Genomic DNA, 25,101 nt, shown 5'->3' on the forward strand with positions numbered 1-25,101 from the left:
ACTCCGCCTCCTTTAGTGGATGGGGGTGATCTCTATGGTTGGCTGGCCGGGATGACTCCGCCTCCTTTAGTGGATGGGGGTGATCTCTATGGTTGGCTGGCCGGGATGACTCCGCCTCCTTTAGTGGATGGGGGTGATCTCTATGGTTGGCTGGCCGGGATGACTCCGCCTCCTTTAGTGGATGGGTGTGATCTCTATGGTTGGTTGGCCGGGATGACTCCGCCTCCTTTAGTGGATGGGGGTGATCTCTATGGTTGGCTGGCCGGGATGACTCCGCCTCCTTTAGTGGATGGGGGTGATCTCTATGGTTGGCTGGCCGGGATGACTCCGCCTCCTTTAGTGGATGGGGGTGATCTCTATGGTTGGCTGGCCGGGATGACTCCGCCTCCTTTAGTGGATGGGGGTGATCTCTATGGTTGGCTGGCCGGGATGACTCCGCCTCCTCTGGGTGGAGGTTTCTCTGCGGGTCCAGCTTTTTGTTTCCATCTCTTTATTCACCCCATCTTTTTATCTTCCCTTCTTTCCCATTAGGTCAAATATTAAAAAGTAACTTCTAAAATAAAGATGAATAATATCTAAAATCAAAATGTCTCATTGTCAGGCCACAGTTGATTTTAAAAGAAGTTAAAGAAGTCATGGCACATTTCTAAAGGTATAAAGCTTTTCACAGTAGAAAAAAATGCAATTTTGCCGCTACAGCAACATGCAATAATTCATGTTTCTATAGATTTTACTGAGTAAAAGACACGTCAACTCATCTGCTTCATTTACAGGATCAAAGACAAAGAAAAACGAAAAGTTTCCTGCAGGCAACATTTGAAGAAAATCTTATCAGTTAACAAATTTGCGATCAAAATGTGTCTTGGTTTAGTTTTACAGCTGCAATTGTCCAGATAAACGAGATAAGAGTAACGGACTGGGGGTGGGGTTTATCTGTCGGGATCAGCACAGCTCAGCGGTTAGTTGATGGTTCTATGAAAACACAGCTAACAGGCTTGTTTGCAAATCTAAACAGGTTTATAATTAATATGCAGCCAATCAAGAACAAAATCTGCTCAGCAGCTCTGGAATCAGACTAGTGTGATACCAGTTGTGACTGGTGCCAGGCTGGATGAGGTGGGTCTGGAAACGATATGGATCAGCACGGCATCAGGATAGATGAGCTTTTTCCACAGGTACAGAGACAGTTGGTAGAACTTGATTCTGGAAAACAAATGTCTGGATGCGTTCAAAGACCCAGAGGAAGACCAGGAGGATGCTGACATACTGAATCCAGGCGAACTTGATGGTTTCCCAGAAGCCAGGACGATAAGTGGAGGAGACGGTTAAGGCATAAAACATGAGGAACAAATTTAAGAAAAAGATTTATCCCATTTTCCAGCTCGTCTGGAAAAATTATCATGTTTACCAGCCTTACAGTTAAACTAACTTTGTCTCATGAAGAGGAACTGAATGCATCCATTTAGGTACTTTATAGATAAATGCAAACTGTCCAGGGTGTACCCCGCCTCTCACACAAAGATTGCTGGGATAGCCTCCAGCTCCCCCGCAACGTTAATTGGACTAAGCGGTTTGGATAACGAATCAATGATATTTTATTTAAAAACCAAACAAACCTGTTCTCACTGGTTCAGGGATGTTCCACACGGAGACATAACTTTGGAATGTACATCTGCTTTGCTTTAATTTGATCTTCGTACAATAGCAGCAGTTAACGCTAAGACCGCAGGTTGTCGCTTTAGTAGCTAACGCTAAGACCACAGGTTGTCAAATTAGCAACTAACGCAGAGACTGCAGGCTCTCAAATTAGTAGCTAATGCAAAGACCGACTGTTGTCACATTAGTTGCTAACGCTAAGACTGCAGGTTGTTGCTTTAGTAGCTAACGCTAAGACCATAGGTTGTCAAATTAGCAGCTAACGCTGAGACTGCAGGCTCTCAAATTAGCAGCAAACGCTGAGACTGCAGGCTCTCAAATTAGTAGCTAACGCTAAGATCGCAGTTTGTCACATTAGCACCTAATGCTAAGACCTCCGGTTGTCACATTAGCAGCTAATGCTAAGAACGCAGGTTGTCACGTTGGTAGCTAACGCTAAGACCACCTGTTATCACATTAGTTGCTAACGCTAAGACCGCAGGTTGTCGCTTTAGTAGCTAACGCTAAGACCATAGGTTGTCACATTAGCTGCTAACGCTAAGACCTCCAGTTGTCACATTAGCAGCTAACGCTAAGACTGCTGGTTGTCACATTAGCACCTAATGCTAAGACCGCTGGTTGTCAAATTAGCACTGAATGCTAAGACCATAGGTTGTCACATTAGCAGCTAACGCTAAGATCTCCAGTTGTCACATTTGCAGCTAACGCTAAGACTGCTGGCTGTCAAATTAGCACCTAATGCTAAGACTGCCGGTTGTCACATTAGCACCTAATGCTAAGACCTCCGGTTGTCACATAAGCACCTAATGCTAAGACCGCTGGTTGTTACATTAGCACCTAACGCTAAGACCTACGGTTGTCACATTAGCAGCTAACGCTAAGACTGCTGGTTGTTAGCTAACAGCGGCAACTTTTTCATACAGGGCGCTGCCCCCATCAAAACATCTGCTTCCACTGCTTAAATTATTTAGATGGTGTAAAATTCTTATGAAATTAAAATAGTTTACATATAGTTTGAGCAATGTTGTGTCTGGTGTGTAATCTGCTAAGATTTATTGAGAACTGGGTATATTTGTTTATTTGCTTTTGTGTAAATATACACCTTTCACAAGCGAGGGGCACTGGACAAATGGGTGGTGATGCGAAAGATAAAACTATTGACTGTATATAAAAGATGGATGGAGCCTCTTGTAGATTTTTGAAGAGCTGATATGAAGCTCAGTGGGCGGTTTCTACCATCGCCATCTTGGCAGGGGGATGCGTGTCGCCTGGAAAATACAAATATGGACAATGAGGGGGGCTGGGAGCGTGCTATGGATGATTGACATCGAATGATCTCCGAGGTGCCTGAAGGTAAGAGCTAACTGAGCTAACCTGAAGATAACGGGAGCTAACATGAGCTAACCAGCTAACGACCTTGTCACGGGCTAAAGGTAAGTCACATTGTTAACCGGCTAGAAACCGCGGTTGTTCTACGTTCTTACTGTAAGCGGGAGATCAGGTACCTGTCAATCAGAAGGGCACACCCCTAAATATGTCAAATATCAACATAAATAACTTTTAAACTGGGGCGTTAGAAAAAATTTTACTCCCCCCACAGTTGCTGTCAAGGTTAACGTGACCTATTAAACCTAAAATGGATTTTTGTACCAGGCTGTAAACATGTTTATTTCTGCTGTAAACATATTTGTTTTTGCTGTAAAGCTGGTCTTTTTAACATGGGAGTTTATAGGGATTTGCTCTGTTTTGGAGCCCCTAGCGGATGAAGGTGGGAACTGCAATTTAATGCACTTCTGCATCGGCTTCGCTTTTAACCACCCGAGTCTTTGAGGCTGCTCTGTCTTTGGCTTTGTCAAGATACTCCCTGGGTGGCAGATCTCTGCACTCCTGGCCAATAGGCATTAAATTAGCTTCTCTGTTGTCCAATAATGTTGATATTGCACCTGTCATTCAAAATCACACCCCTGATGTCCAACTGCGCAAGCGCAAATGTAATGGCGCAAAGCAGAAGAAGAAAAGCAGAGGAAGAGGGACAGATCGATGCAAGTGGATAAAATTCTACAGAAGATGGCAACTTGTGAGAATATGAAAAAAAAATCTGTCATTTCATGAAAAGAAAATCCTTTCACGGTGTTTATGCTTAATCCCAGCTTTATACACAAACAAAATAAAATAAAGGAAAACCTTTTATCACCAGCCGCACACTGGTATTGAAAAGTGGCAGTCTGAGCTAACACTAAGACCGTGAGCTCCCACATCAGTAACAACCACTAGGACTAGGAGCGTCCATCCATCCATTCTCTGCCGCTTATCCGGGCTCGGGTCACGGGGGCAGCAGCCTAAGCAGGGAAGCCCAGACTTCCCTCTCCCCAGCCACATTTGCCAACTCTGCGGGGGGATCCCGAGGCGTTCCCAGGCCAGCCGAGAGATATAATCCCTCCAGCGTGTCCTGGGTCTTCCCCGGGGTCTCCTCCCAGTGGGACGTGCCTGGAACACCTCACCAGGGAGGTCCAGGAGGCATCCTGACCAGATGCCCGAGCCACCTCAACTGGTTCCTCTCGATGCGGAGGAGCAGCGGCTCTACTCTGATCTCCTCCCGGATGACCGAGCTCCTCACCCTATCTCTAAGGGAGAGCCCGGCCACCCTGCGGAGGAAACTCATTTCAGCCGCCTGTATACGAGATCTCCTTCTTTCGGTCACGACCCACAGCTCATGACCATAGGTGAGGGTAGGAACGTAGATCGACTGGTAAATGGAGAGCTTCGCCTTCTGGCTCAGCTCCTTCTTCACCACGACAGACCGGCGCAGAGTCCGCATTACTGCAGACGCCACACCGATCCGTCTGTCCATCTCACGCTCCATCCTTCCCTCACTCGTGAACAAAACCCCGAGATATTTAAACTCCTCCACTTGAGGCAGGACCTGACTCCCGACCCGGAGAGGGCAATCCACCCTATTCCGGCTGAGGACCATGGTCTCAGATTTGGAGGTGCTGATTCTCATCCCAGCCGCTTCACACTCGGCCGCGAATCGCTCAAGTGAGAGCTGGAGATCACGACCAGATGAAGCCAACAGGACCACATCATCTGCAAAAAGCAGGGACCCAATCCTGAGGCCACCAAGTCGGATCCCCTCAACCCCTCGGCTGCACCTAGAAATTCTGTCCATATAAGTTATGAACAGAATCGGTGATAAAGGGCAGCCTTGGCGGAGTCCAACCCTCACCGGAAACGAATCCGACTTACTACCGGCAATGCGGACCAAACTCTGACACCTGTCGTACAGGGACCGGACAGCTCGCACAAGGGGGTCCGGTGCCCCATACTCCCAGAGTACCCCCCACAGGAGCCTCCGGGGGACACGGTCGAATGCCTTCTCCAGGTCCACAAAACACATGTAGACTGGTTGGACAAACTCCCATGCCCCCTCCAGGACCCCAAAGAGGGTATAGAGCTGGTCCACTGTTCCGCGACCAGGACGAAAACCACACTGCTCCTCCTCAATCCGGGATTCGACTATCCGGCGGACCCTCCTCTCCAGGACCCCTGAATAGACCTTACCAGGGAGGCTGAGGAGTGTGATTCCCCTGTAATTGGAACACACCCTCCGGTCCCCCTTCTTAAAAAGGGGGACCACCACCCCAGTCTGCCAATCCAGCGGTACTGCCCCCGATGTCCACGTGATGCTGCAGAGGCGTGTCAGCCAGGACAGCCCCACAGCATCCAGAGCCTTAAGGAACTCCGGGCGGATCTCATCCACCCCCGGGGCCTTGCCACCAAGGAGCTTTTTGACCACCTCAGCGACTTCAGCCCCAGAGATAGGAGAGTCCACCCCTGAGTCCCCCAGCTCTGTTGAGGTCAGCAGCTCCCCATCTCCACTGTACACAGTGTTGATGGAGCACTGCTTCCCCCTCCTGAGTCGCTGAATGGTGACCCAGAAAGTCCTGGGATTACCGCCACGACAGGCACCAACGATCTTACAGCCACAGCTCCGGCTGGCCGCCTCAGCAATAGAGGTACGGAACACAGCCCATTTGAACTCAATGTCCCCCACCTCACTCGGGACATGGTTGCAGCTCTGCTAAAGGTGGGAGTCGGTGACTCTTGCCCTCTTCTCTGGGCAAGAGAAACACTTCATAGAGGTCTTTGAGTCGTACTTAGTCTGGTCCCTCCCCTAGACACCTGTTTGCCATGGGTGACCCTACCAGGGGCATAAAGCCCCGACAACATAGCTGCTAGGATCTTCAGGACACACAAACCCCTCCACCACGATAAGGTGGCGGCTCAGGGAGGACTGTGGGCGTCTTTAGTGAATATTGGCAGTGAGAGCATTTTGATTTGTACAAGACTGAAGAAAAAAAAAGAGTTGAACATGACTGATTTAAGATGCACGGATAAGCAAAGTGAAACCAGTAACCAGAACCGAGGTCAGCTAAGAAATATGACAGTCCAGCTGCTGCATAATTCCAGCTAATTGTGAATGACCAGGAAAAGACCAAACCCACCATTTGTTTAATCTGAAAGTGGAAGGCTGGTTTTAGATTTCTGACCCAGGCACCTGCGCTAGCATCACACAGCTGTTCACAGAGATCCTCTGGAAGATGATTCCATCTACAGCTAGACATAATGCTGATGCAGACACTGCGACTCGTAAACGTCTGATTTCTTTATGATAGATGGCATTCAGACATCCTTTCAGTGTGACAATGAACAGGTTCATCACATGCTAACTGTTGCTATTATTTAAACTGTTTTTTTCCTCGTACGTGAGATTTTAGCTTACACAGAGGAACCAGATCTTCTTTGATCATCTTGAGAAAACAGTAGCAGCAAACCTACTCATCTAACAGTATTATCATCTCTTGCTTTCTTTTTCAATAGATGCCAAAATAAAATCACAAAATAAAGATCTGAACTGTGACACGTAAAGATGAAATTCCCTAGAGTAAAAGTCTGAATATTGACATATTATTGAAATCAGCAGGAAAATATCAAATTATCTAGATAATTAATATATTCTTAATAGCAGCAGTTGTGGACGTTCAGAACTAGTATCTGGGATAACAAACTTTGGATCATAAACTGTTTACATTATTGAGTGAAATGGGTTAAAATCAGTGTTATAAATCACTTATTAAGTATGGATATGAATACAAATGACAAATGGATTATTGTGGAATGTGTATGTAGTATTTTAGAGGAGAAAACCTGACCCTCCCTGTACTTACTAAAAGGATATCTGATGACCTCAACAGGGTAACGGATTTCCAGGTTGAGCTCAAATGGGGAACCAGCAACTCTTCCTACAGTCCATACTGGTGTTGGACAGGACAGGACCGTTGTTACTGGAGCAGAATGCAGAGCTCTGTTATTTATTAGGAATCCTATAAAATGCAAACATAGCACGCTCCGGGATGTACTTACAGTTTCTCTCCTGGTAGCTTCTAATTATGTTGTCCAGATCGTATGTGCTGGCAAACGGGCTGGAAGCGTCGATCACCGACACCTTTCATCAATACAGAAAAAAATCAATCTGATTTGTTTACGCACTGAAAAGGATGTTTACCGTGCAACATATATATGTTGGAAATTCAAACATTTGACGTTTATGTTAATATTTTAGCTTTTTAAAAATTTTTAATCATCACATTATATAACATACGACTTAATCGTTTAATATTTAATAAGATCTAAAATCCATTGATTACTAGTGTCTTATTTTGTCAATTTTAATAGTGAATAACATCTCAACGTTGTTCTGAATTTTCGTACATTAAAGACGTTCTGTACGTCGGTACGTTACAGACGTTCCTGTACGTCGGTACGTTACAGACGTTCTGTACGTCGGTACGTTACAGACGTTCTGTACGTCGGTACGTTACAGACGTTCCTGTATGTCGGTACGTTACAGACGTTCTGTATGTCGGTACGTTACAGACGTTCTGTATGTCGGTACGTTACAGACGTTCTGTATGTCGGTACGTTCCTGTATGTCGGTACGTTACAGACGTTCTGTATGTCGGTACGTTACAGACGTTCTGTATGTCGGTACGTTACAGATGTTCTGTACGTCGGTACGTTACAGACGTTCTGTATGTCGGTACGTTACAGACGTTCTGTACGTCGGTACGTTACAGACGTTCCTGTATGTCGGTACGTTACAGACGTTCTGTATGTCGGTACGTTACAGACGTTCTGTATGTCGGTACGTTACAGACGTTCTGTATGTCGGTACGTTCCTGTATGTCGGTACGTTACAGACGTTCTGTATGTCGGTACGTTACAGACGTTCTGTACGTCGGTACGTTACAGACGTTCCTGTATGTCGGTACGTTACAGACGTTCTGTATGTCGGTACGTTACAGACGTTCTGTATGTCGGTACGTTCCTGTATGTCGGTACGTTACAGACGTTCTGTATGTCGGTACGTTACAGACGTTCTGTACGTCGGTACGTTACAGACGTTCTGTATGTCGGTACATTACAGACGTTCCTGTACGTCGGTACGTTACAGACGTTCCTGTATGTCGGTACGTTACAGACGTTCTGTATGTCGGTACGTTCCTGTATGTCGGTACGTTACAGACGTTCTGTATGTCGGTACGTTACAGACGTTCTGTATGTCGGTACGTTACAGATGTTCCGGTATGTCGGTACGTTACAGATGTTCTGGTATGTCGGTACGTTACAGATGTTCCGGTATGTCGGTACGTTACAGACGTTCTGTATGTCGGTACGTTCCTGTATGTCGGTACGTTACAGACGTTCTGTATGTCGGTACGTTACAGACGTTCTGTATGTCGGTACATTACAGACGTTCTGTATGTCGGTACGTTACAGACGTTCCTGTACGTCGGTACGTTACAGACGTTCTGTACGTCGGTACGTTACAGACGTTCCTGTATGTCGGTACGTTACAGACGTTCCTGTATGTCGGTACGTTACAGACGTTCTGTATGTCGGTACGTTACAGACGTTCTGTATGTCGGTACATTACAGACGTTCTGTATGTCGGTACGTTACAGACGTTCCTGTACGTCGGTACGTCACAGACGTTCCTGTACGTCGGTACGTTACAGACGTTCTGTACGTCGGTACGTTACAGACGTTATGTACGTCGGTACGTTACAGATGTTCCTGTATGTCGGAACGTTACAGACGTCCCTGTATGTCGGTACGTTACAGACGTCCCTGTATGTTTGTACGTTACAGACGTTCCTGTATGTCGGTAGGTTACAGATGTTCTGTATGTCGGTACGTTCCTGTATGTCGGTACGTTACAGACGTTCCTGTATGTCGATACGTTACAGATGTTCTGTACGTCGGTACGTTCCTGTATGTCGGTACGTTACAGACGTTCCTGTATGTCGATCCATTACAGATGTTCTGTATGTCGGTACGTTACAGACGTTCCTGTATGTCGGTACATTACAGACGTTCTGTATGTCGGTACGTTACAGACGTTCTGTATGTCGGTACGTTACAGACGTACTGTATGTCGGTACGTTACAGACGTAACGTATGTCGGTACGTTACAGACGTTCCTGTATGTCGGTACGTTACAGACGTTATGTATGTCGGTACGTTACAGACGTTACGTACGTCGGTACGTTATAGACGTTCTGTACGTCGGTACGTTACAGACGTTCTGTATGTTGGTACGTTACAGACGTTACGTACGTCGGTACGTTACAGACGTTCCTGTATGTCGGAAATTTACAGACGTTCTGTATGTCGGTACGTTACAGACGTTCCTGTATGTCGGTACGTTACAGACGTTCCTGTATGTCGATACGTTACAGATGTTCTGTATGTCGGTACGTTACAGACGTTCTGTATGTCGGTACGTTACAGATGTTCCGGTATGTCGGTACGTTACAGATGTTCTGGTATGTCGGTACGTTACAGATGTTCCGGTATGTCGGTACGTTACAGACGTTCTGTATGTCGGTACGTTCCTGTATGTCGGTACGTTACAGACGTTCTGTATGTCGGTACGTTACAGACGTTCTGTATGTCGGTACATTACAGACGTTCTGTATGTCGGTACGTTACAGACGTTCCTGTACGTCGGTACGTTACAGACGTTCTGTACGTCGGTACGTTACAGACATTCCTGTATGTCGGTACGTTACAGACGTTCCTGTATGTCGGTACGTTACAGACGTTCCTGTATGTCGGTACGTTACAGACGTTCTGTATGTCGGTACGTTACAGACGTTCTGTATGTCGGTACATTACAGACGTTCTGTATGTCGGTACGTTACAGACGTTCCTGTACGTCGGTACGTCACAGACGTTCCTGTACGTCGGTACGTTACAGACGTTCTGTACGTCGGTACGTTACAGATGTTATGTACGTCGGTACGTTACAGATGTTCCTGTATGTCGGAACGTTACAGACGTCCCTGTATGTCGGTACGTTACAGACGTCCCTGTATGTTTGTACGTTACAGACGTTCCTGTATGTCGGTAGGTTACAGATGTTCTGTATGTCGGTACGTTCCTGTATGTCGGTACGTTACAGACGTTCCTGTATGTCGATACGTTACAGATGTTCTGTACGTCGGTACGTTCCTGTATGTCGGTACGTTACAGACGTTCCTGTATGTCGATCCATTACAGATGTTCTGTATGTCGGTACGTTACAGACGTTCCTGTATGTCGGTACATTACAGACGTTCTGTATGTCGGTACGTTACAGACGTTCTGTATGTCGGTACGTTACAGACGTACTGTATGTCGGTACGTTACAGACGTAACGTATGTCGGTACGTTACAGACGTTCCTGTATGTCGGTACGTTACAGACGTTATGTATGTCGGTACGTTACAGACGTTACGTACGTCGGTACGTTATAGACGTTCTGTACGTCGGTACGTTACAGACGTTCTGTATGTTGGTACGTTACAGACGTTCCTGTATGTCGGTACGTTACAGACGTTCCTGTATGTCGATACGTTACAGATGTTCTGTATGTCGGTACGTTACAGACGTTCTGTATGTCGGTACGTTACAGATGTTCCGGTATGTCGGTACGTTACAGATGTTCTGGTATGTCGGTACGTTACAGATGTTCCGGTATGTCGGTACGTTACAGACGTTGTTCTGTATGTCGGTACGTTACAGACGTTCTGTATGTCGGTACGTTACAGACGTAACGTATGTCGGTACGTTACAGACGTAACGTATGTCGGTACGTTACAGACGTTCCTGTATGTCGGTACGTTACAGACGTTATGTATGTCGGTACGTTACAGATGTTACGTACGTCGGTACGTTACAGACGTTCCTGTATGTCGGAAATTTACAGACGTTCTGTATGTCGGTACGTTACAGACGTTCCTGTATGTCGGTACGTTACAGACGTTCCTGTATGTCGATACGTTACAGATGTTCTGTATGTCGGTACGTTACAGACGTTCTGTATGTCGGTACGTTACAGATGTTCCGGTATGTCGGTACGTTACAGATGTTCTGGTATGTCGGTACGTTACAGATGTTCCGGTATGTCGGTACGTTACAGACGTTGTTCTGTATGTCGGTACGTTACAGACGTTCTGTATGTCGGTACGTTACAGACGTTCTGTATGTCGGTACGTTACAGACGTAACGTATGTCGGTACGTTACAGACGTTCCTGTATGTCGGTACGTTACAGACGTTATGTATGTCGGTACGTTACAGATGTTACGTACGTCGGTACGTTACAGACGTTCCTGTATGTCGGAAATTTACAGACGTTCTGTATGTCGGTACGTTACAGACGTTCTGGTATGTCGGTACGTTACAGACGTTCCTGTATGTCGGTACGTTACAGACGTTCTGTATGTCGGTACGTTACAGACGTTCTGTATATCGGTACGTTACAGATGTTCCGGTATGTCGGTACGTTACAGATGTTCTGGTATGTCGGTACGTTACAGATGTTCTGTATATCGGTACGTTACAGATGTTCCGGTATGTCGGTACGTTACAGATGTTCTGGTATGTCGGTACGTTACAGATGTTCTGTATATCGGTACGTTACAGATGTTCCGGTATGTCGGTACGTTACAGACGTTCTGTATGTCGGTACGTTCCTGTATGTCGGTACGTTACAGACGTTCTGTATGTCGGTACGTTACAGACGTTCTGTATGTCGGTACATTACAGACGTTCTGTATGTCGATAAGTTACAGACGTTCCTGTACGTCGGTACGTTACAGACGTTCTGTACGTCGGTACGTTACAGACGTTCCTGTATGTCGGTACGTTACAGACGTTCCTGTATGTCGGTACGTTACAGACGTTCTGTATGTCGGTACGTTACAGACGTTCTGTATGTCGGTACGTTACAGACGTTCTGTATGTCGGTACATTACAGACGTTCCTGTACGTCGGTACGTTACAGACGTTCTGTACGTCGGTACGTTACAGACGTTATGTACGTCGGTACGTTACAGATGTACCTGTATGTCGGAACGTTACAGACGTCCCTGTATGTCGGTACGTTACAGACGTCCCTGTATGTCGATACGTTACAGATGTCCTGTATGTTTGTACGTTACAGACGTTCCTGTATGTCGGTACGTTACAGATGTTCTGTATGTCGGTACGTTCCTGTATGTCGGTACGTTACAGACGTTCCTGTATGTCGATACGTTACAGACGTTCTGTATGTCGGTACGTTACAGATGTTCTGTATGTCGGTACGTTACAGATGTTCTGTATGTCGGTACGTTACAGACGTTCTGTATGTCGGTACGTTACACACGTTCTGTATGTCGGTACGTTACAGACGTTCTGTATGTCGGTACGTTACAGACGTTCCTGTACGTCGGTACGTTACAGACGTTCTGTACGTCGGTACGTTACAGACGTTCCTGTATGTCGGTACGTTACAGACGTTCTGTATGTCGGTACGTTCCTGTATGTCGGTACGTTACAGACGTTCTGTATGTCGGTACGTTACAGACGTTCTGTATGTCGGTACGTTCCTGTATGTCGGTACGTTACAGACGTTCTGTATGTCGGTACGTTACAGACGTTCTGTATGTCGGTACGTTACAGACGTTCTGTATGTCGGTACATTACAGACGTTCTGTATGTCGGTACGTTACAGACGTTCCTGTACGTCGGTACGTTACAGACGTTCTGTACGTCGGTACGTTACAGACGTTCCTGTATGTCGGTACGTTACAGACGTTCCTGTATGTCGGTACGTTACAGACGTTCTGTATGTCGGTAATTTACAGACGTTCTGTATGTCGGTACATTACAGACGTTCTGTATGTCGGTACGTTACAGACGTTCCTGTACGTCGGTACGTCACAGACGTTCCTGTACGTCGGTACGTTACAGACGTTCTGTACGTCGGTACGTTACAGACGTTATGTACGTCGGTACGTTACAGATGTTCCTGTATGTCGGAACGTTACAGACGTCCCTGTATGTCGGTACGTTACAGACGTTCTGGTATGTCGGTAGGTTACAGATGTTATGTATGTCGGTACGTTCCTGTATGTCGGTACGTTACAGACGTTCCTGTATGTCGATACGTTACAGATGTTCTGTATGTCGGTACGTTACAGATGTTCTGTATGTCGGTACGTTACAGATGTTCTGTATGTCGGTACGTTGCAGACGTTCCTGTATGTCGGTACGTTACAGACGTTCTGTACGTCGGTACGTTCCTGTATGTCGGTACGTTACAGACGTTCCTGTATGTCGATCCATTACAGATGTTCTGTATGTCGGTACGTTACAGACGTTCCTGTATGTCGGTACGTTACAGACGTTCTGTATGTCGGTACGTTACAGACGTTCTGTATGTCGGTACGTTACAGACGTACTGTATGTCGGTACGTTACAGACGTAACGTATGTCGGTACGTTACAGACGTTCCTGTATGTCGGTACGTTACAGACGTTATGTATGTCGGTACGTTACAGACGTTACGTACGTCGGTACGTTATAGACGTTCTGTACGTCGGTACGTTACAGACGTTCTGTATGTTGGTACGTTACAGACGTTACGTACGTCGGTACGTTACAGACGTTCTGTACGTCGGTACGTTACAGACGTTATGTATGTTGGTACGTTACAGACGTTACGTACGTCGGTACGTTACAGACGTTCCTGTATGTCGGAAATTTACAGACGTTCTGTATGTCGGTACGTTACAGACGTTCCTGTATGTCGATACGTTACAGATGTTCTGTATGTCGGTACGTTACAGACGTTCTGTATGTCGGTACGTTACAGATGTTCCGGTATGTCGGTACGTTACAGATGTTCTGGTATGTCGGTACGTTACAGATGTTCTGTATATCGGTACGTTACAGATGTTCCGGTATGTCGGTACGTTACAGATGTTCTAGTATGTCGGTACGTTACAGATGTTCCGGTATGTCGGTACGTTACAGATGTTCTAGTATGTCGGTACGTTACAGATGTTCTGGTATGTCGGTACGTTACAGATGTTCCGGTATGTCGGTACGTTACAGACGTTGTTCTGTATGTCGGTACGTTACAGACGTTCTGTATGTCGGTACGTTATAGACGTAACGTATGTCGGTACGTTACAGACGTAACGTATGTCGGTACGTTACAGACGTTCCTGTATGTCGGTACGTTACAGACGTTATGTATGTCGGTACGTTACAGATGTTACGTACGTCGGTACGTTACAGACGTTCCTGTATGTCGGAAATTTACAGACGTTCTGTATGTCGGTACGTTACAGACGTTCTGGTATGTCGGTACGTTACAGATGTTCTGGTATGTCGGTACGTTACAGATGTTCCGGTATGTCGGTACGTTACAGACGTTGTTCTGTATGTCGGTACGTTACAGACGTTCTGTATGTTGGTACGTTATAGACATAACGTATGTCGGTACGTTACAGACGTAACGTATGTCGGTACGTTACAGACGTTCCTGTATGTCGGTACGTTACAGACGTTATGTATGTCGGTACGTTACAGATGTTACGTACGTCGGTACGTTACAGACGTTCCTGTATGTCGGAAATTTACAGACGTTCTGTATGTCGGTACGTTACAGACGTTCTGGTATGTCGGTACGTTACAGACGTTCCTGTATGTCGGTACGTTACAGACGTTCTGTATGTCGGTACGTTACAGACGTTCTGTATATCGGTACGTTACAGATGTTCCGGTATGTCGGTACGTTACAGATGTTCTGGTATGTCGGTACGTTACAGATGTTCTGTATATCGGTACGTTACAGATGTTCCGGTATGTCGGTACGTTACAGATGTTCTGGTATGTCGGTACGTTACAGATGTTCTGTATATCGGTACGTTACAGATGTTCCGGTATGTCGGTACGTTACAGACGTTCTGTATGTCGGTACGTTCCTGTATGTCGGTACGTTACAGACGTTCTGTATGTCGGTACGTTACAGACGTTCTGTATGTCGGTACATTACAGACGTTCTGTATGTCGGTACGTTACAGACGTTCCTGTACGTCGGTACGTTACAGACGTTCTGTACGTCGGTACGTTACAGACGTTCCTGTATGTCGGTACGTTACAGACGTTCCTGTATGTCGGTACGTTACAGACGTTCTGTATGTCGGTACGTTACAGACGTTCTGTATGTCGGTACATTACAGACGTTCTGTATGTCGGTACGTTACAGACGTTCCTGTACGTCGGTACGTCACAGACGTTCCTGTACGTCGGTACGTTACAGACGTTCTGTACGTCGGTACGTTACAGACGTTATGTACGTCGGTACGTTACAGATGTTCCTGTATGTCGGAACGTTACAGACGTCCCTGTATGTCGGTACGTTACAGACGTCCCTGTATGTTTGTACGTTACAGACGTTCCTGTATGTCGGTAGGTTACAGATGTTCTGTATGTCGGTACGTTCCTGTATGTCGGTACGTTACAGACGTTCCTGTATGTCGATACGTTACAGATGTTCTGTACGTCGGTACGTTCCTGTATGTCGGTACGTTACAGACGTTCCTGTATGTCGATCCATTACAGATGTTCTGTATGTCGGTACGTTACAGACGTTCCTGTATGTCGGTACATTACAGACGTTCTGTATGTCGGTACGTTACAGACGTTCTGTATGTCGGTACGTTACAGACGTACTGTATGTCGGTACGTTACAGACGTAACGTATGTCGGTACGTTACAGACGTTCCTGTATGTCGGTACGTTACAGACGTTATGTATGTCGGTACGTTACAGACGTTACGTACGTCGGTACGTTATAGACGTTCTGTACGTCGGTACGTTACAGACGTTCTGTATGTTGGTACGTTACAGACGTTACGTACGTCGGTACGTTACAGACGTTCCTGTATGTCGGAAATTTACAGACGTTCTGTATGTCGGTACGTTACAGACGTTCCTGTATGTCGGTACGTTACAGACGTTCCTGTATGTCGATACGTTACAGATGTTCTGTATGTCGGTACGTTACAGACGTTCTGTATGTCGGTACGTTACAGATGTTCCGGTATGTCGGTACGTTACAGATGTTCTGGTATGTCGGTACGTTACAGATGTTCCGGTATGTCGGTACGTTACAGACGTTGTTCTGTATGTCGGTACGTTACAGACGTTCTGTATGTCGGTACGTTACAGACGTAACGTATGTCGGTACGTTACAGATGTTACGTACGTCGGTACGTTACAGACGTTCCTGTATGTCGGAAATTTACAGACGTTCTGTATGTCGGTACGTTACAGACGTTCCTGTATGTCGGTACGTTACAGACGTTCCTGTATGTCGATACGTTACAGATGTTCTGTATGTCGGTACGTTACAGATGTTCTGGTATGTCGGTACGTTACAGATGTTCTGTATATCGGTACGTTACAGATGTTCCGGTATGTCGGTACGTTACAGATGTTCTGGTATGTCGGTACGTTACAGATGTTCTGTATATCGGTACGTTACAGATGTTCCGGTATGTCGGTACGTTACAGACGTTCTGTATGTCGGTACGTTCCTGTATGTCGGTACGTTACAGACGTTCTGTATGTCGGTACGTTCCTGTATGTCGGTACGTTACAGACGTTCTGTATGTCGGTACGTTACAGACGTTCTGTATGTCGGTACATTACAGACGTTCTGTATGTCGGTACGTTACAGACGTTCCTGTACGTCGGTACGTTACAGACGTTCTGTACGTCGGTACGTTACAGACGTTCTGTACGTCGGTACGTTACAGACGTTATGTACGTCGGTACGTTACAGATGTTCCTGTATGTCGGAACGTTACAGACGTCCCTGTATGTCGGTACGTTACAGACGTCCCTGTATGTTTGTACGTTACAGACGTTCCTGTATGTCGGTAGGTTACAGATGTTCTGTACGTCGGTACGTTCCTGTATGTCGGTACGTTACAGACGTTCCTGTATGTCGATCCATTACAGATGTTCTGTATGTCGGTACGTTACAGACGTTCCTGTATGTCGGTACGTTACAGACGTACTGTATGTCGGTACGTTACAGACGTAACGTATGTCGGTACGTTACAGACGTTATGTATGTCGGTACGTTACAGACGTTACGTACGTCGGTACGTTATAGACGTTCTGTATGTCGGTACGTTACAGACGTTCTGTATGTTGGTACGTTACAGACGTTACGTACGTCGGTACGTTACAGACGTTCCTGTATGTCGGAAATTTACAGACGTTCTGTATGTCGGAAATTTACAGACGTTCCTGTATGTCGGTACGTTACAGACGTTCCTGTATGTCGATACGTTACAGATGTTCTGTATGTCGGTACGTTACAGACGTTCTGTATGTCGGTACGTTACAGATGTTCCGGTATGTCGGTACGTTACAGATGTTCTGGTATGTCGGTACGTTACAGATGTTCTGTATATCGGTACGTTACAGATGTTCCGGTATGTCGGTACGTTACAGATGTTCTAGTATGTCGGTACGTTACAGATGTTCCGGTATGTCGGTACGTTACAGATGTTCTAGTATGTCGGTACGTTACAGATGTTCTGTATGTCGGTACGTTACAGATGTTCTGGTATGTCGGTACGTTACAGATGTTCCGGTATGTCGGTACGTTACAGACGTTCCGGTATGTCGGTACGTTACAGACGTTCTGTATGTCGGTACGTTACAGACGTTCTGTATGTCGGTACGTTACAGACGTAACGTATGTCGGTACGTTACAGACGTTCCTGTATGTCGGTACGTTACAGACGTTACGTATGTCGGTACGTTACAGACGTTATGTATGTCGGTACGTTACAGACGTTACGTACGTCGGTACGTTACAGATGTTCCGGTATGTCGGTACGTTACAGACGTTGTTCTGCATGTTCGTACGTTATAGACGTTGTAGAGTCCACGGTGGGGCAGGGGCGTCCTCTGTTGCAGCCTCAGGTCTCCGCTGATGAACAGCTTGGCTCCCGCTACAGGAGAAGCCTGCTGCACCAGAGCCAGACTCTGCATCACCACTGTGGACATTCGCTGGAAAGAAAAGACACGACAGGTTTGTCTATTGTGAGAAATACGTTCCAGCATGACTGGAAACTAACACATGGAGGGAATAATGAATTAGTTACTTGCATGGCAACAGAGACCACAATGTGACAAAACCAAAACAAAGTGGTAATAAACTCTGTGATGCCCATATAGCCAGACTGCTGCTGTTGGATACCTACAAAGAGCTGGTAGCTGAAAGTGAGCAGCAGCTGAACACTGTAAACATCCTCATCGGGTTTCAGTGGAAGCTGAAGCTGAACCTTTAAAAGGTCAAGCTTCCCATCCTGGTTCCAGTCTTCCTCCCTGACCTGAAGAACACAGCCACAGAAAACATCAGCTTCCTTTGCTCTAAAACCTTTTCCGCTCTGTCTAAAGGTTACAAGTCACCTCCAGAAGTCTTTATATTCAGTAAGATTAATAAGTGGGGCTGCACTGTGGCATAGTGGTTAGCACTGTGGCCTCACAGCAAGGTCACTGGTTCGATCCTCAGCTGGGCCGGGGTCTGGACAGTGGCCTTTCTGTGTGGAGTGTGCATGTTCTCCCTGTGTATGCATGGGTTCTCTCCAGGTTCTCCGGCTTCCTCCCACCATCCAAACACATGCACGCTGGGTAAACTGGTTACTCTAACACAACCAGAGTGAGCGGTTGTTCATCTCTGTGTGTCCCTGCGATGGACTGGCAAGCTGTCCAGGGTGTACCCTGCCTTTCACCCAGAGCGGTCAGGAAAATTAATGAAGACTAATAAACTTTTCTTTTCGTCTCAGACTCGGTGAATATTAGGTGGTTAAACATTGTATTCTCTGGAACATGGATCTAATTACTGAAAGCTTCATGTTAAATTAAAAATGAAAGTCACATGCACAGTGTCAGTTATTTCTGTTGATTGTCATCAGCTAATGTCAAACTAATAAGCAGTCATTTTCATTCAGATGTACATCCTTTATTCCTACAGAGACGGCAGGAATCCGTAGCTTCGTCCCAAGCATGTTGTTGAGATGAGTGAAGGTGCTCCAGGCCACATAATGTCCCTGAGTACTGGTCCCCGCCACCAGTAAGACCTGGTACTGGAACCTCACCACCGGCTGCTCTTCATACGTGCTTCGTTTTATCCAGAAACCTGAAAAAATCATCAAAACTCTGATCATCATGACGGTAACATTTTCACACAATTCAGACAAAATCTCAGAAACATTCTTCAATCTGGGGTTTTTCTGTGGAGTTCATCAAATAATGACTTCTTCCAAAATTCCTGATTTATTTACTCCTTTAAAAACCAAGTTTGTCTTTTTAATGGAAACCAGTTTCCTGTTAAACATTAAATGTCCTGCTGGAGGCTTTCTCTGGACTCAAAATTGATTTGAAAAGCAGTTTTATACAATGTTTGCTAACTTAAATACATATTATATAACAGAATATTATGGAAAGCCTGTTTTCTGTAGCACGAGTGAATAAATTTATCTGTAATTCGAGAATTAAAATGATTCTTTCCAGATGTATTTAATATGTTCGCTGCAGATCTGATGATACAGAAACTCCAGACATCAGTATTCGCGAAGTTTTTAACAGATCAGAAACATTTTATGAAGACAGTTTAGGTGTTTTAATAATTTAATCAGTCATTTCCATAAAACCGCAATCCACTGGCAGCTTTCACTACAAACATCCAGACTCAGCATCACAAGGATTCATATAAAACCTGCTCCAACATGGTTTATCTGTCAGCATAGTCTCATGGTTCTTCCAACTTTACCTAGATTATTGTATATATTCATTTTACTAGAAAGCCCCGAGAGCTCAGATCTCCATCCAGCAGCAAATGTTCTGGTCCGACATCCATCTTATATGGATCCACAATCAGATTCCAGATCAATTGATGAATCCACGATGTCTTTGACACATTGTGGTGTCTGTTGCATGTTTGTTCTTTTCCAAAACATTGTTCCTGGTAGTCTCCAGAATGTTGTTCCTGTTCTGGATGGTAGTCTCCAGAATGTTGTTCCTGTTCTGGATGGTAGTATCCAGAATGTTGTTCCTGTTCTGGATGGTAGTATCCAGAACGTTGTTCCTGTTCTGGATGGTAGTATCCAGAACGTTGTTCCTGTTCTGGATGGTAGTATCCAGAACGTTGTTCCTGTTCTGTTCCTGTTCTGGATGGAAGTATCCAGAACGTTGTTCCTGTTCTGTTCCTGTTCTGGATGGTAGTATTCAGAACGTTGTTCCTGTTCTGCATGGTAGTATCCAGAACGTTGTTCCTGCTCTGGATGGTAGTATCCAGAACGTTGTTCCTGTTCTGGATGGTAGTATCCAGAACGTTGTTCCTGTTCTGGATGGTAGTATTCAGAACGTTGTTCCTGTTCTGCATGGTAGTATCCAGAACGTTGTTCCTGCTCTGGATGGTAGTATTCAGAACGTTGTTCCTGTTCTGGATGGTAGTATCCAGAACGTTGTTCCTGTTCTGGATGGTAGTATCCAGAACGTTGTTCCTGTTCTGGATGGTAGTATTCAGAACGTTGTTCCTGTTCTGGATGGTAGTATTCAGAACGTTGTTCCTGTTCTGGATGGTAGTATCCAGAATGTTCTTCCTGCTCTGGTTGGTAGTATCCAGAACGTTGTTCCTGTTCTGGATGGTAGTATCCAGAACGTTGTTCCTGTTCTGGATGGTAGTATCCAGAACGTTGTTCCTGTTCTGGATGGTAGTATTCAGAACGTTGTTCCTGTTCTGCATGGTAGTATCCAGAATGTTGTTCCTGCTCTGGTTGGTAGTATCCAGAACGTTGTTCCTGTTCTGGATGGTAGTATCCAGAACGTTGTTCCTGTTCTGGATGGTAGTATCCAGAACGTTGTTCCTGCTTTGGATGGTAGTATTCAGAACGTTGTTCCTGTTCTGGATGGTAGTATCCAGAACGTTGTTCCTGTTCTGGATGGTAGTATTCAGAACGTTGTTCCTGTTCTGGATGGTAGTATCCAGAATGTTGTTCCTGCTCTGGTTGGTAGTATCCAGAACGTTGTTCCTGTTCTGGATGGTAGTATCCAGAACGTTGTTCCTGTTCTGGATGGTAGTATCCAGAACGTTGTTCCTGTTCTGGATGGTAGTATCCAGAACGTTGTTCCTGTTCTGGATGGTAGTATCCAGAACGTTGTTCCTGCTTTGGATGGTAGTATTCAGAACGTTGTTCCTGTTCTGGATGGTAGTATCCAGAACGTTGTTCCTGTTCTGGATGGTAGCATCCAGAACGTTGTTCCTGCTCTGGATGGTAGTATCCAGAACGTTGTTCCTGTTCTGGATGGTAGTATCCAGAACGTTGTTCCTGTTCTGGATGGTAGTATTCAGAACGTTGTTCCTGTTCTGGATGGTAGTATCCAGAATGTTGTTCCTGCTCTGGTTGGTAGTATCCAGAACGTTGTTCCTGTTCTGGATGGTAGTATCCAGAACGTTGTTCCTGTTCTGGATGGTAGCATTCAGAATGTTGTTCCTGTTCTGGATGGCAGTATTCAGAACGTTGTTCCTGTTCTGGATGGCAGTATTCAGAACGTTGTTCCTGTTCTGGATGGTAGCATTCAGAACGTTGTTCCTGCTCTGGATGGTAGCATTCAGAACGTTGTTCCTGCTCTGGATGGCAGTATTCAGAACGTTGTTCCTGCTCTGGATGGCAGTATTCAGAACGTTGTTCCTGTTCTGGATGGTAGCATTCAGAACGTTGTTCCTGTTCTGGATGGTAGCATTCAGAACGTTGTTCCTGCTCTGGATGGCAGTATTCAGAACGTTGTTCCTGTTCTGGATGGTAGCATTCAGAACGTTGTTCCTGTTCTGGATGGTAGTATTCAGAACGTTGTTCCTGTTCTGGATGGTAGCATTCAGAACGTTGTTCCTGTTCTGGATGGTAGCATTCAGAACGTTGTTCCTGTTCTGGATGGTAGCATTCAGAACGTTGTTCCTGTTCTGGATGGTAGCATTCAGAACGTTGTTCCTGCTCTGGATGGCAGTATTCAGAACGTTGTTCCTGCTCTGGATGGCAGTATTCAGAACGTTGTTCCTGTTCTGGATGGTAGCATTCAGAACGTTGTTCCTGCTCTGGATGGCAGTATTCAGAACGTTGTTCCTGTTCTGGATGGTAGCATTCAGAATGTTGTTCCTGCTCTGGATGGCAGTATTCAGAACGTTGTTCCTGTTCTGGATGGCAGCATTCAGAACGTTGTTCCTGTTCTGGATGGCAGTATTCAGAACGTTGTTCCTGTTCTGGATGGTAGCATTCAGAACGTTGTTCCTGTTCTGGATGGTAGCATTCAGAACGTTGTTCCTGCTCTGGATGGCAGCATTCAGAACGTTGTTCCTGTTCTGGATGGTAGCATTCAGAACGTTGTTCCTGTTCTGGATGGTAGCATTCAGAACGTTGTTCCTGTTCTGGATGGTAGCATTCAGAACGTTGTTCCTGTTCTGGATGGTAGCATTCAGAACGTTGTTCCTGCTCTGGATGGCAGTATTCAGAACGTTGTTCCTGCTCTGGATGGCAGTATTCAGAACATTGTTCCTGTTCTGGATGGTAGCATTCAGAACGTTGTTCCTGTTCTGGATGGTAGCATTCAGAACGTTGTTCCTGTTCTGGATGGTAGCATTCAGAACGTTGTTCCTGTTCTGGATGGTAGCATTCAGAACGTTGTTCCTGTTCTGGATGGTAGCATTCAGAACGTTGTTCCTGTTCTGGATGGTAGCATTCAGAACGTTGTTCCTGTTCTGGATGGTAGCATTCAGAATGTTGTTCCTGTTCTGGATGGTAGCATTCAGAACGTTGTTCCTGTTCTGGATGGTAGCATTCAGAACGTTGTTCCTGTTCTGGATGGTAGCATTCAGAACGTTGTTCCTGCTCTGGATGGCAGTATTCAGAACGTTGTTCCTGCTCTGGATGGCAGTATTCAGAACATTGTTCCTGCTCTGGATGGCAGTATTCAGAACATTGTTCCTGTTCTGGATGGTAGCATTCAGAACGTTGTTCCTGTTCTGGATGGTAGCATTCAGAACGTTGTTCCTGTTCTGGATGGTAGCATTCAGAACGTTGTTCCTGTTCTGGATGGTAGCATTCAGAACGTTGTTCCTGTTCTGGATGGTAGCATTCAGAATGTTGTTCCTGTTCTGGATGGTAGCATTCAGAACGTTGTTCCTGCTCTGGATGGCAGCATTCAGAATGTTGTTCCTGTTCTGGATGGTAGCATTCAGAACGTTGTTCCTGTTCTGGATGGTAGCATTCAGAATGTTGTTCCTGTTCTGGATGGTAGCATTCAGAACGTTGTTCCTGTTCTGGATGGTAGCATTCAGAACGTTGTTCCTGCTCTGGATGGCAGTATTCAGAACGTTGTTCCTGTTCTGGATGGTAGCATTCAGAACGTTGTTCCTGTTCTGGATGGTAGCATTCAGAACGTTGTTCCTGTTCTGGATGGTAGCATTCAGAACGTTGTTCCTGCTCTGGATGGCAGTATTCAGAACGTTGTTCCTGCTCTGGATGGCAGTATTCAGAACGTTGTTCCTGTTCTGGATGGTAGCATTCAGAACGTTGTTCCTGCTCTGGATGGCAGTATTCAGAACGTTGTTCCTGTTCTGGATGGTAGCATTCAGAACGTTGTTCCTGCTCTGGATGGCAGTATTCAGAACGTTGTTCCTGTTCTGGATGGCAGTATTCAGAACGTTGTTCCTGTTCTGGATGGTAGCATTCAGAACGTTGTTCCTGCTCTGGATGGCAGTATTCAGAACGTTGTTCCTGTTCTGGATGGCAGTATTCAGAACGTTGTTCCTGCTCTGGATGGCAGTATTCAGAACGTTGTTCCTGTTCTGGATGGTAGCATTCAGAACGTTGTTCCTGTTCTGGATGGCAGTATTCAGAACGTTGTTCCTGCTCTGGATGGCAGTATTCAGAACGTTGTTCCTGTTCTGGATGGTAGCATTCAGAACGTTGTTCCTGTTCTGGATGGTAGCATTCAGAACGTTGTTCCTGTTCTGGATGGCAGTATTCAGAACGTTGTTCCTGCTCTGGATGGCAGTATTCAGAACGTTGTTCCTGTTCTGGATGGTAGCATTCAGAACGTTGTTCCTGCTCTGGATGGTAGCATTCAGAACGTTGTTCCTGTTCTGGATGGCAGTATTCAGAACGTTGTTCCTGTTCTGGATGGTAGCATTCAGAACGTTGTTCCTGTTCTGGATGGTAGTATTCAGAACGTTGTTCCTGCTCTGGATGGTAGCATTCAGAACGTTGTTCCTGTTCTGGATGGCAGTATTCAGAACGTTGTTCCTGTTCTGGATGGTAGCATTCAGAACGTTGTTCCTGTTCTGGATGGTAGCATTCAGAACGTTGTTCCTGTTCTGGATGGTAGCATTCAGAACGTTGTTCCTGTTCTGGATAGTATGAACGTTGCCAGGATCCACATCTATGATATCTTGGAAATCCTGTTGGGAACTTCTCCTGGATTTTCTCACCATTTAATGTGAAGTTCTATGCAGATATAGTGACAATTGTTCTATCTCACAATGAGGAAGAATCCTTCACAACATTCCTGATCCAGATGCTGATCTGGATCAGAGTTAGACCAGGACCTGTTCTCAGAAAGACAACATGAAGGTCCTCCAGGGGGTTTTATGTAAAGCTGTGAACAAACAGGGTTGGTGAAAGCAAACCTCCTAGGAGTTATTTTGCACCTGAGTGATGTTCCTGGCCATCACCTGCTGGAACCTTACCTTGGCTCCTGTAGGCAACCAGCAGAGGTGGGATGTATGTCAGACATAGAACCGCCACCAGGAACCACGTGGCTTTTGTACAAACACTGGTTTTATAGCGAATCACCGCCGGATGGGAATAAACCTCATAGAAAGCCATCAGTGCTGTTGGAGCCGCTAAGCACCCGTTAGCATGGAGGCTAACTGCAGCGCTGGAGCCAAGAAACGTGAAATAAACACAAATCTGCTCCTATTCAG

At 45.8% G+C, this 25,101-nt stretch overlaps 1 protein-coding gene across 1 annotated transcript; it reads right to left on the bottom strand.

Annotated features, from left to right (window-relative positions):
* Positions 1–1,024: 1,024 nt before the first annotated feature.
* On the bottom strand, positions 1,025–25,101 carry tmem231 (transmembrane protein 231). The gene is made up of 7 exons (XM_079255108.1): positions 24,865–25,101; positions 19,094–19,260; positions 18,323–18,451; positions 17,985–18,128; positions 7,081–7,162; positions 6,896–7,001; positions 1,025–1,312 (listed from the first exon to the last, which is right to left on the bottom strand). The coding sequence occupies exons 1-7, from the start codon at positions 25,001–25,003 to the stop codon at positions 1,150–1,152; spliced, it is 930 nt and encodes a 309-aa protein (XP_079111234.1). The 5' UTR covers positions 25,004–25,101; the 3' UTR covers positions 1,025–1,149.

Source organism: Telmatherina bonti, assembly GCF_933228915.1.
Source record: "Telmatherina bonti genome assembly, chromosome: 2".
Classification (NCBI taxonomy): Eukaryota; Metazoa; Chordata; class Actinopteri; order Atheriniformes; family Telmatherinidae; genus Telmatherina; species Telmatherina bonti.